The sequence below is a fragment of the Ochotona curzoniae genome, unplaced genomic scaffold (genome assembly GCF_017591425.1).
Source record: "Ochotona curzoniae isolate NIBS_2020 unplaced genomic scaffold, NIBS_Ocur_1.0 patch356, whole genome shotgun sequence".
NCBI lineage: Eukaryota > Metazoa > Chordata > Mammalia > Lagomorpha > Ochotonidae > Ochotona > Ochotona curzoniae.
This window is the reverse complement of record NW_024466924.1, coordinates 1,051,073-1,063,724: the sequence shown is the minus strand read 5'-3', so window position 1 is coordinate 1,063,724 and position 12,652 is coordinate 1,051,073. Positions and strand designations below refer to the sequence as shown.

The following is a 12,652-nucleotide window of genomic DNA, read 5'->3' as shown; positions in this document are numbered from 1 at the left end:
ACTTTTAGCAGTATCTCCTAGGTACAAATTCATGAAATAAAAACCAATAAAAGAAAGTGAAAATGGGAGAGCCATTGTTTTATTGGGTTCAGAATAAATATTCCTTTCATTTTGTTTCATATATACTGAACCTCTGTGTAGCCATCAGCTGACTACAACAGCCTTCTGCTCATGCCAGCTTTTGTTTCATCTATCCCCTCACCCACTTCCTTCCAATCCTGTCTTCAACTCGAAGACATTACATCTGTAATTCATGTGTAAACATTTCAGAATGTACATGTGAAAGATAAGGAGTCTTTCAAAGGTGCTTTCCTGACAGTGATCCTCCAAATTCTTGCCCAGTGTAATGGCTCATTAACTCATTTTCTCCCTTCAAGCACCAGGATCTCATGGGCGCTGGTTCATGTCCCAGCTGCTCCAGTTCCCAGCCAGCTCCCTGTGTGGCCTGGGAAAGCAGCTGAGGATGACCCAGTACTTTGGGACCCTTCACCCACGTGGGAGACCAGAAGAAGCTCTTGGCTTCTGGCTTCTGTTTAGCTCAGCTATAGCTGTTGTGAGCACTTGGGAAGTAAACCAGTGAATGGGAGATACTTCTCTCTGTCTCTCCTTCCTACAGATCTCTATAGCTTTTTATATATTATAAAAAAAAATAATCTTTTTTTAAAAGGAAAGAAAAAAAGCCCCTACATTATGACATATGACTTTTTAACCCACAATTTCCGGTGTTGCCCTCCTACCCAGGACTCACTCACTGTGATTGTTTTTAAGGGTTTATTCACGTAATGTTAGTTTAATAAGAACTCAGTTAATAAAAGCATTGGAGTTTTGATGAAAATGAAAATTGAGGGTTCAGGTGACAATTACAGAGTAATAATTTTCTGTGTCTTATTTTAAATGTTCACTACCTAAAAAATTGTGAGCCACACAGAATTTAAATGTTTTTTGATAGCGTATTTTGCAATCTTAGCATATTCAGTTAAACGACAGCTTACACAAGTTAGTGTGGAAACGTCTGTGTATCTATTGAAAGCCTCTAACCTGCAACACTAGGTAGATCCCATGTTTTGCATATTGCTATTTCGATTTTCAATTGCATTTTTATTAATAGTATATTTCATAATTCAAAAATATTAAAAAGCCTAAAATGAATAATAACATTCCTGTATATCAGACCTCCTGCACCGGAAACATCTGCTTTCATTAAAGTCTTTTGATTCTTTCAAGTGGCATTTACTAACTTATTTCTAAATAATATGTTTCTGCAGCTATTGCTGGCTTTGTCCTTAAAGTTTTAGTTCCACATGCTATTACCATGTTCTACCTTGACTTCCTTCATCCCATGTTTCCCCAGTGTAGTTTTTTTTTTAAGATTTATTTTTGTTGGAAAGTCAGATTTACAGAAAGAAGGTGATAGAAAGAGATACAGAAAGCTCTTCCATCCGCTGATTTGCTCCCCAAGTGGCTGCAATGGCTGCAGCTGCGCCAAACCGAAGCCAGGAGCCAGGAGCTTCTCCCAGGTCTCCCATGTGGGTGCAGGGTCCCAAGGCTTTGGGTCGTCCTTGACTGCTTTCCCAGGCTACAAGCAGAAAGCTGGATGGGAATTGGGGCAGCCAGGATATGGACAAGTGGCCATATAGGATCCTGGAGCAATCAAGGCGAGGACTTTAGCTGCTAGGCTACCACACTATGCCCTTTGCAGTGTACTTTTATCATGCTTATTTCAATCATTATTTGCTATTTACATTACTATTTTTGTGTAAATATTATTCCCTGCCAAGTCAATTTGCTGTATTTTTTTTCTTCCTTATACATCATTTTGTCATTTTCTTTTTAAGATTGATTTATTTTTACTTGAAAGGCAAAGTTACAGAGAGAGAAGGAGAGATAGAGAAATAGATAGGTCTTCCATCTCCTGCTTCACTCCCCAACAGGCACAGTGGCCAGAGCTGGACTGTTCTGAAACCAGGAGACAGGATCTTCTTCCAAGTCTCCCATGTGGGTGCAGGGGCCCAAGCACTTTGGCTATCTTACACGGCTTTTCAAGACACATTAGCAGAGAACTGGGAGTGGATCAGCTGAAACTGAAACCAGTGCTCATATGGTATGCTGGCAGTGCAGGCTGAGGCCTAACTAGCTATGCCACAGCTCCAGACTTTATTTTGTTATTTTCTAGAATACTAATTCCTCATATTTCCTTAGCTTTTTAAAGCGTGTGTGGCAAATTCCACGCCCTTTCCTGCAGCATTTCTGGTCATACCAGTTAACTATCAGTCTCTCCCTTCCCTATCTTCTGCACCCGTCCCTTTTATTTCCCTTCTCCAATGGGCTGGTTGTGCTCCAGTGCTGCTGTCCAGCTTTGTTTATTCTAGGTTGATTGCTCTTATTCCTGTACTTTACATCTTCATCCTCCTTAATTTCTTCCCTGTTTTTCTGAGAATGTCTCACTGGAGAACTTTTTTGTTTTTTGTTTTTGTTTTGAGATTGTATTTGAAATGTCTTTTTTTTTTTTTAAAGATTTATTTATTATTATTGGAAAGGCAGATGTATAGAGAGAAGGAGAGACAGAGAGGAAGATCTTCCATCCAGTGATTCACTCCCCAACTGACCTGGTACTGCACCAAACCGAAGCCAGGAGCCAGGAACTTCTTTCTGGGTCTCCTACGTGGGTGTAAGGTGCCAAGGCTTTGGGCTGTCCTCAACTGCTTTCCCAGGCCACAAGCAAGAATCTGGATGGGAAGTGGGGCTGCCGAGATTAGAACTGGCGCCCATATGGGATCATGGAGCGTTTAAGACGAGGACCTCAACCGCTACACTATCATGCCAGCCCGAAATGTCTTTTTTCTATACTCACCCTTGATTAGTAACTTGTTATATAGTGAGTTAAACCACTGCTTGGGTCATTGAATTCCATGTGAGTGTGCCATTTTGAGTTCCGTCTGAACCGCTTCCAGTCCAGCTCTATTATGCTGGGGAAGACACTGAAAGGAGTTGCTTGGCTCCCTATCACTCATGTGTGAGACTGAGATGGAGTTCCCAACTCTTGGCTGTGGCCTCACCTAAAGCTGGCTAGTGAAAGGTTCTCTGCCTTTGAAATAATTTTTGTAAGTAACTTATATTTCTTATTGCTTGCTGGAGTCCAGCTCTAGGCAAGTTCGGAACTTGAGAAGGATGCATGGAATAAGCATAGAAAAGAAACGGACCACTACAATTTCAGGATCATAATGGACAGTACCAGAAAGCTGTGTACTTTATTTATACAGAAGCAGTCACAAAGGATGGCACAGACTTTTCACACCTGGTCAAGTGGGCATTCCTAAGGATAATTCTGCCAATTGTTTCACCTTGAGGCAGGATATCAGCCGTCCTAATCCTGTGGTCAGGAAGTTCTCAATAGATGGTACATATCGATCAATAACACATTCCTAGTACAGTCCTCGTCCTACAGTTTAGTCTTGAATCAGTTAAGGGAGAAAATGCATCACAGAAGGAGGGACCTAAAGATCAAGGAAAGAGGGAAAGAATAGATTCCCACTACACCTAGGGACTTAACACCCTTGATTAGCATATGGTCAATGGGGGAGGAAAACCCTAAGCATAGGTTCCTGCTACATCCTTGATTAACATATGATCAATGGGGCCCGCTGAGACATCATGATTAGTAAAAGGCCCTTTTGTTAGGGACTGTATCAGCAACATCAACTTCAAACTCACATTGATAGTAACTCAGTGGCAGACAATGCATAAATAGATTACAGAAATCTTAGCAGGTTGTCCGGTATCCATGCAAAGGGAGGTAGAACTGCCTTCAGGTGGATGCAGAAACATCCACGGGGCCTTGCCATGCAGTGGGAAATTCCTTGCAGCCTTGGTTGCAATGGAACAGTTGTTTTCACACCTTCGTGTCCTCCACATCCACCACACAGACCCCAGCAATTGATTCTTGGTTGAGGAACCCTTTTTTTTGGGGGGGGGGATTTCTCCATCTTTTTTTTTTGCTTCCAGTATTTAAAAAAATCAGTGATTTACAATATGATGCCACACCTAATCCCAGTTCCTTGTTTGTTACCAGGTTTCTCTCTTGATTTTTTTTTTCCTGTTACTCTGAAATTTTCCAATGATGTGTCAAAGGATCAGTTTTAATTCAGTATGCTGGATAAAGTTTCAGCTGTAAAGGAACAAACTAAAGGTTCATTTTCTCGTTCAGGGAACTTTGCTTATATCTATGTTTGGTCATTTCCTCCCTTTTGATTTCTCCATTCTATTTCTGAAATGGATGTTAAATTGAATGTTAGACCTCTATGATTGAGTCTATGATATTTATTTTTAAATTTTTGATATTTATTTGGATGGTAGAATTAAGGGGAAATACACAGAGATCTTCCAGCTGCTGTTTCACTCTTCAAATGGCCGTAGTGGTTGAAACCAGGAGCTTGACACTCCAAATGGATCTCCCATGTGGGTGGCAAAGGCCATCTTCTGCTGCTTTCATCTGGCACAGCAGCAGGGAGCTGAATCAGAAGTAGAATAGCCAGGATTCATACCTGTACTTACATGGCATGCCAGCATCTCAGGTGATAGTTTAGCATGCAGCATCACAACACTCCTCTGATGTTTCTTTTCAAGTAACAACTCATTGTGCCTTCCCATTGTACTTGGAGTCACTGAACTCAGGACCTTTTTGATTGCGTTTCCCTGGAGAATCTAGTTGATTCGGACCACAGACGGGGCTCCACCTGAGTAAGCTGGGGTTAAGGACTGGGCATCCAACTGCTTCCTGAGTAGACCGTCCTCTCATTCCTCTGTTAGCCTCACCTTTCTGGCACCAAACTCTCCAGCTTCTGAGACTTCCTGAGAGGCAGGGGATGAGCAGAAGAAGAATAGTAAACTGCTTGCCTTTTGTTAGTTTTCATATCTGCAGGTAGCTAAATTTTGTTAATACTACCTTATCGCATCAGTTGATCATTAAGAAAATGAAAGCAAATACCCCACCATATTTAAAGAGAAATTTGAATTGTTTGATTTTAAAATACTATTTGTTCATTTCTCTTTTGCCTCTACATAGAACTGGCAGAGTTGCCTTTGATACGGTTGGACTTCTCGTGCAATAAAATTACAACAATCCCTGTGTGTTACCGGAACCTGCGGCACCTGCAGATGATAACCCTAGACAACAATCCACTGCAGTCGCCTCCTGCACAGGTGAGTCAGAGTGAGGGTCCATTCTGGGTTTTTCTTAATAAAGATGAATTTAAAATTTAAGTATGCTTTGTTATCTGCCTATTGGACGTTTAGTTCTTTCAAGGTAAATTCAAAAACATTCTTTGAGTAAGTGGGATGGAAGATAGATGATGATTCCAGAACTGTTTCTCTCGGTATTAAATTTGCGTGTTTTGGAAGTTGGGGAATTCTTTCTCAATTTTACTTTCTGATAAAATTTGAATATATATAACGTAAGTTTTTTTTTTTTTTCATTTCAAGATTTATTTATTTGTTTGAAAGGCAAAGTTATAGGGTGAGGTGGATGGATAAAGGGAAGGAGAGGGAGAAAAGGTGAGTGAGAGCCCTTCCATCCACTGATTCACTCCCTAAATGGCTGCAGTGAAGACCAGGAGGATGGAACTTTGGGTATAGGTTCCCAAGCTCTTGTGCCATCTTTTCTCTGCCTTTCCAGGTACATCAGCAGGGAGAAGTAGAGCAGCTAGGACATGAATAATTATCACTCAGGCTGGTGGCTTAATTCACCGCACCACAAGGCCAGGCCAGCCCTATTTAACATAAATGGTCTCAAGCTTCGCAATGAGGGTTATCAGTGCATTTCTTCTAATTGTTGTTCTTGTGCCTTTCTATGTTATAGAATAGTTCCTCATTTAGCCTGTTTGGTCATTTATTTATCAGTGACTGAAATAAACTGTTTAGTAATAAAGTAATTATAAGGAGGTCTTATGTATAGATTCTAGACATCCTATAGCTTACTTTGCCAATCCTTATTTTCACCAGAGCTTTTTTTAAAACTCCATTGAAGATTTTTTGCAAGTCTGTAGTAATCTTTATGTAACTATGAAAACCTGTGACTAAACTTCATAACAGTACAGTCTCATAAACTTAAAGAATTTTTCTTTTGTAACTTTCATATTTCATCATTTCCTGTTCTGTCTTACAGAAAACAGAATGAAAGCATAATTGTATATGGTGGTTAAATTCCTAAAGATGAAAGTTACCAATGTGATTTGTTGAGGATACATGCTTTATATTTCTGATTACATTGCTAATGAGTGTGACAAGCTTCTGTGGTATTTTAATAGTGTAATCATAAATTAGTTGTGTGTTACTAAAACTCAGTAGTGACCAGAAAATATAAACTTATATAAATGTACCAATTAAAATACTTAAATAACGCTGGTCCAAATGTTTTTCATAATGAGGTTATTAGTTTTATTGTACATACTTGATAGAAATGTCTTTGATTAATTTATGTTGTATAAAAAGCTTACTCTGAAAAAAAACATATTTTAGATTGGTAGTGATTTATCTGTATTTCTGTATTGCTTTCTTTAGATATGTATAAAAGGCAAAATCCACATCTTTAAGTACCTGAATATACAAGCTTGTAAGATTGCTCCTGATCTACCTGATTATGATAGGAGACCCTTGGGTTTTGGCTCCTGGTGAGTATATCTTTTTTTCCTTTTGGATGCCAGTCTTTCTCACAGGGAACAAACTACACCTCTAAGTTTACTTGAATGTTTGATTAAAAAGAAATATCCTGTGTTAGTAGTTACTCTCCACATGTTTGTGTTAAGTATAAGGTTGATTACATAGGTCTGGTCAAGTGTAGGTCTGAGTCACAACCTAACAACCTTGGCACAGTCCATGTTTTAGGCTGGATGACTGTGTTTTGAGAGATTGTCCTGTATAAAGAATTTGAATAGCGTCTCTGGGCTTTTCCTCCAAGTGTCAGTGGCATCTTCGTGGTGTAACAAACATGGCCAGTGTGCCCTGGCCCCCAGTTGAATGCCAATGCTCCAAGTAACTTGAATATTCACCTTAGCTCTGCTGGTCATGAGCTTTGTGACATCAGGCAAATCATTAATGCTTTTTGGACTTCATTTTTCTCACAGGGAGTTGAAGAGGTTGGAGTTTTTGCTATTAACGTCACTTCAGTATCTTTTGGTCTGTGAATCCCTTAGCTCCATAACACATGACTCATTAGGTCATCTACTTGGCAGTACAAACCATCTGAGACAACCTTAAGTAATAGAAATTAAATCGTGGGCCTCAAGGCAGGCCAGATAGAGGGCCCAGTGAAGATACAGTAACACCCATGGACTAAGAGAATGCCCCCTAGGCCTTCATTTGGAATCTGTCAAATTTTGCTTAAAAGCTCAGAGTTAATGAGCTTGCCTCTTAGATCCATAGTTGAACAGATTAACAATTTCTCTGGGTAGAATTTATAAAAACAGACATGTATTTACAACAATTACTGTGAAAAAAGATTTGTAAATTCTAAAACATAGGCATATCAAAATCTTTAGTGTTTAACTTTGAGAGAAAGATTCATTGTGAAAGGGCCATGTGGGGGCTGTAGAGTTATTAATATGTCTCATCATTTTTTAAAGCTGTGACTGTTACATTCTTTAATATCTAAATGCTGTTCTTCATAATTCTGATAAGATGTTTAAAATAATTACAATTCTAAAACCATAGCAGTTTAGGGCAGGTGCTGTAGTGTAGCAAGTAAAACCACCACCTGCTGTGCTGGCCTCCCACATGAAAGCAGGTCCAGGTATCAGATGCCTCACTTCTGATCCAACTCCCTGCTAGTGTGCCTGGAAAGCAGTGAGGGTGATGCAAGTGTTTGGAACCCTGCTACCCGTACAGGAGGTGTCAAGTAACTTGGACCATCTGCTGTTGCTTTCCAAGCATATTGGCTGTGAGCTGGCAGGTGGGGGTAAGGACTGGTAAATGGGCAAACAGGAGCTTCCCTACTTTTAATTTTCTTGAGAAAATAAATATTTTTAAAGTGAAAACAGTTGAGTGTGGTATTGGGGGGAATCAGTGGAGACATAGATGAAATAAGAGCTGTAGAACGGTAGTATTTTCTTCCCTTTCTGGAAGCTGGACACTTTTATCTGGTTTATTTCAAATTTGGAAGAGTTACAGGGAGTAGGGTGGAGAGAAACATCCACCTTCCATCCACTGGTTCACTCCCTCAGTGATCTCAGTGGCCAGGTCTGAGCCAGGCCATGGCAGGAACCAGGAGCTTCAAATCTCCATGCAAGTAGCAGGACCCCAAATACTTGAACCATACTCAGCTGCTTTCCCAGGGGATTTGCACGGAGTAGATCGTAAGTGGAGCTGCCAGGATGTGAACTGGAGCCCATGTGAGATGCTACCATTTAGTTGGTGACTTCACCCACTGTGCTACAGTACTAGTCTCTTTAAATGTTGGTTTTTAAATTATATACTGTGCAGTAACAGGTGGAAGTTTCTTTTTGGCAGCCATGAAGAATTGTACTCAAGTCACTCATACGGAGCTCTAGATTCCGGGTTCAACAGTGTGGACAGTGGTGATAAAAGATGGTCAGGGAATGAAGTAAGTGTTTCTCCTGTTCCAGGTATTGTACCTCCTGCATAAGAGAAAATAAGATGATGAAAATTGAAAATGTTTTAATGGGACTTGATTTCTTTATCTCTCTCTCTCCCTCCATCCCCTCTCCTCTTTCTGTGCAACTCTGACTTTGAAATAAATGAATAAAGATCCCCTTTCCAGGAAAAACCATGTTCACATTGTTGTACAGCTATCACCAGAGAATTTGCTCTCTTCTCAAACACATGTTTATGTCATGCCCATACTTGAAATGCTTGTGTCTAAAATTGGAGATTATGTTTTCTTAAATATCTCTGCTATTTTTTTTAAGCCTACAGATGAATTTTCAGACCTGCCTCTTCGAGTAGCAGAGATTACTAAAGAGCAGAGGCTAAGAAGAGAAAGCCAGTACCAGGAGAATCATAGCAGCTTGGTAGTAACAAATGGTGGAGGTAAACAGAATTCTGATGCTATCGGAAGGTTCTAATCACTTGGACTCCTTAAAGTAGTCTGTTTTACATGTCCTTTTTTGTGTGTCTTTAGTAGCTTTACTCATCCTTTAATGACATCTTTTCATGTATGGATGAAAAACCGATTGGTTTCTATTGGGATGAGAATTTAGTTTGTTTCCAGTCTTGTATTTAAAATATAATGCTTTCGGGCCTGGCGCGGTGGCGCAGTGGTTAAAGTCCTCGCCTTGCACACCCGGGATCCCATATGGGCGCCGGTTCTATCCCAGCAGCCCCACTTCCCATCCAGCTCCCTGCCTGTGGCCCGGGAAAGCAGTCCAGGACAGCCCAAAGCTTTGGGACCCTGCACCTGTGCGGGAGACCCGGAAGAGGCTCCTGGCTTCGGATCGGCATAGTATCGGCCGTTGCGCTCACTTGGGGAGTGAATCATTGGACGGAAGATCTTCCTCTCTGTCTCTGCTCTCTGTATATCCGCCTTTCCAATAAAATAAAATAAATCTTTTAAAAAAAATGTGTATATATATATATAATGCTTTCTTTTGTTTATACTTTGGGAAGAAACTTTATAGGGACAGTTCGCCAGAAACAGAGCTTTGTTCATCTTGATTTAACCACAATCTTCTTTTAAAGTATCGTTCTTCCTTTAAAAAAAAGAAAAGGTTTATTTGAAAGGTAGAATTAAAAGAGAAGGAGAGATAGAGAGATCTTCCTTCTACTCATTCACTCCCCAGGTAACTGCAGTGGCTGGAGCTGGACCAGTTTGAAGCTAGGAACCTGGAACTTCTTCCAGATATCCTACATGGGTACAGGAACCCAAGGGCTTTGGGCCGTCTTTCACTGTTTTCCAAGCTGTTAGCAGGGAAATGGATCTGAAGTGGATGCCAGTGCCACGAAGTGGAGGATTAGCTTATTACACCATGGTGCTGCCTGCACCCCCCCCCACTCCCTTCTCTCCTTTATCCTCTTTTAAGTTTCCCTATGGTCGTTATTTGATGTCTTAAGATTTATTTATTTGAAAGCAGAGAGAGAGAGATCTTCTATGAATTGTTTCTCTTCCAAAATGGCTGCAACAATTTGGGCAGGGCCAGGCTGACACGAAGAGGCAGTAGCTCCCTCCAGGTCTCCCTTTTGAGTGACTCGAGACCAAGCACTGGGGCTGTCATTTGAAGCTTTCCCAGGCCTTTGGCAGGGAGCTGGGTTGGAAATAGATTAGTGGGGACTGGGCTTTACAAATTAGACATCCCAAGCAGCCACTTCACCTGCTGGGCACAAGACCTAAGGTGTGAAACAGACTCTGGATTTGAGCATGATATTCCTTATTGCTTTAGTTTTTGTTACCAATTGTTTAAACTTTTGTGTTGTTTATATTTTCTGAGTCAATTATAAACAAGAAAAGAGTTTGATTTGCCACTCAGATATTTTCTGAGAAGGATGGTGATTTAAATGGTTTGCTATCTTCATTTTCTATATGTTGTTTTTAAATACTTATCACCATTCCATTCTCATTTCAGTAATTTTAAATTTTGTTCTCAGATGAGATATATTTCCCACTAGATAACAGTCTAGATCTGTGTTTTCCAAAATGATAGCTACTAGTCACGTACAGTTATCTAGCACTGGAAATGTGACTTCTGCGTTGAGATACACAAAAAATCATTAGAGGGAGTTTAATTGGTAATGCAGTAGCTAGAACTTGATCCAGCACTCCAAAGGGGGATGCTGGCATTGTCAGCAGCGACTTAAACCACTGCACCACAACGCTGGTCCCTCTGTGCTTTTTCTATATGATGTCTTCAAAATTTATTGGATATTTTACATTTTTGGTGCATCTCAATGCAGAAATCACATGGCCATGTTTTTAGCACTTGTGTGGAGAGACCATGTTCAACAGCAAGTTTCTGTTCTGTGCCATTTAGCTAACTAGCTAATGAATATTTACTTCTACTAAACTTAAAAATAATGGGGTAGCCCCAAACTTAGAGGTGAAACAGTGGTGTGGCTAATTCTTATTTATTGTATTTCTTGTCATGCAGCATTTTGACAAGAAAAAAAAATCCTCAAATGGTTCTCTTACAGATGCTGCAAAGTACTTACAACATTGGCTTCTAATTAATAATTTTCTACATGGGAAAATCTTTGTTCTGATCATGGGCAACTTAAATATGAGCCAAAAGCTTTATTGGCAACAGTTGCATTCAGAGAGTAACCAGTAGCTATTTCTTCTTTACTGTAGCCAGTAGCTGTTTCTTTCCAAGTTGCATTTATTGCCTTTTGCTTTCTTTTCAGTTGCCCATGTTAGGTTTTTTGAATCCCAGCTTCTCAATGAGATATTCTGAAGCTCCAAATCTAAAACATTGAAAGATGCTTCTAATGTTTAAAGTTTAATCTATCTCAAAAACTCAGGCTGACTTGTTTAAAACAGTAAGTAAAAAAAAAAAAAAAGAAATGTTAGAGTTCTGTATTTCAGTAATTTTAATCATTTCCTGCATTCTTTAGAGTAGTTTTCTGGAGTCTTGTTTTGGCAATTGGGCATGGACTAAACAATAAAGGCTTATGTAATTGAAACTTCTTAGCCTTCCATTCAGTTTCAGAATAGAAAATGTCAGGGAAAGAAGAGAATATAATAAGCAAAAATCTTGCATTAGCTGTCCTAACTTGACTTTTTTCTCTGGTGTGTGTGCTGCACAGTGGAGCATGATCTGGATCAGATTGACTACATTGACAGCTGTGCTGCAGAGGAAGAGGAGGGTGAGGTGAGACAGCCCAAGGGCCTGGACTCAGACAGCCTCAGTTCACAGTTCATGGCATATATCGAACAACGGCGTATCTCTCATGAGGTAGTACTCCGCTCTATGTTGCTCTCCTCTAGTCAAAAGCAATCGGTGATAGTATATGTTTCCATCAGATGCGTCGTTTGATGGTTTAGGCCTACTTGTTTTATCATGTTCACTTGTGATTTCAGTCTTGAATTTTTCAATTTTTTACTCTTTTACTTTCTTTTACTCAGAAAAATATTAGTGTTAAGTAGGGTTTAGGTTTATTTTCAGATAAAAAGACAAATTTCAGAATTTTGAAGAAGAAATAAAGTCCTAAAAGTAACCCCCAGCCTGTGAAGAAAATACAAAGGAATGTGATGCTTTTCCTTGTTGTTGTTTCTTTTTTATTATTACTAGCTTGTAAACCATAGTTCAGTCAGCAGTTAATCAGAAAATAAACCCGAAAAATTGGCTTTTGAGGTATCATACAACTTAACCATAGATTCTTTTCTAAGACATTTAATTCTGTTGGCGCTTGTATGCTAAGCCACACAGAATAGGTATTGTTTGCTGTTAAAATTCTTGGGTTTCTCTTCTAGTGAGCATTAGTTTGTCTCAGAAAACAAGTGAGCATTCAGCCCACTGCGGGACCTCGGGCAGTTCCCCAAGGTCTCGGGCAGAAGCGCGTTCTTCAGTCAGGTCAGCACCAAGAAACGGCTCCACTGCAGTGCGTGACGCTCCATCTGGAGTTGTTCCCAGACTCCGCCGGGGTTATTTGAGAAATGCGTAGAGGCTTTTTGGAGCACGATATATTTAGCCTTCTACAGTAATCACTTCAA

General features: G+C 40.0%; 1 protein-coding gene across 5 annotated transcripts in view; it reads left to right on the top strand.

Annotated features, from left to right (window-relative positions):
• Positions 1 to 12,652, top strand: part of LOC121167272 (DISP complex protein LRCH3) — a 90,634-nt gene that overhangs the window by 41,438 nt on the left and 36,544 nt on the right. For all 5 annotated transcript variants that reach the window (XM_040996709.1, XM_040996710.1, XM_040996707.1 and 2 more), the window contains exons 5-9: positions 5,063 to 5,199; positions 6,556 to 6,665; positions 8,500 to 8,593; positions 8,919 to 9,039; positions 11,746 to 11,894. In XM_040996709.1, the coding sequence (XP_040852643.1) occupies positions 5,063 to 5,199; positions 6,556 to 6,665; positions 8,500 to 8,593; positions 8,919 to 9,039; positions 11,746 to 11,894 (611 nt within the window). The remainder of the gene's footprint in view (positions 1 to 5,062; positions 5,200 to 6,555; positions 6,666 to 8,499; positions 8,594 to 8,918; positions 9,040 to 11,745; positions 11,895 to 12,652) is intronic.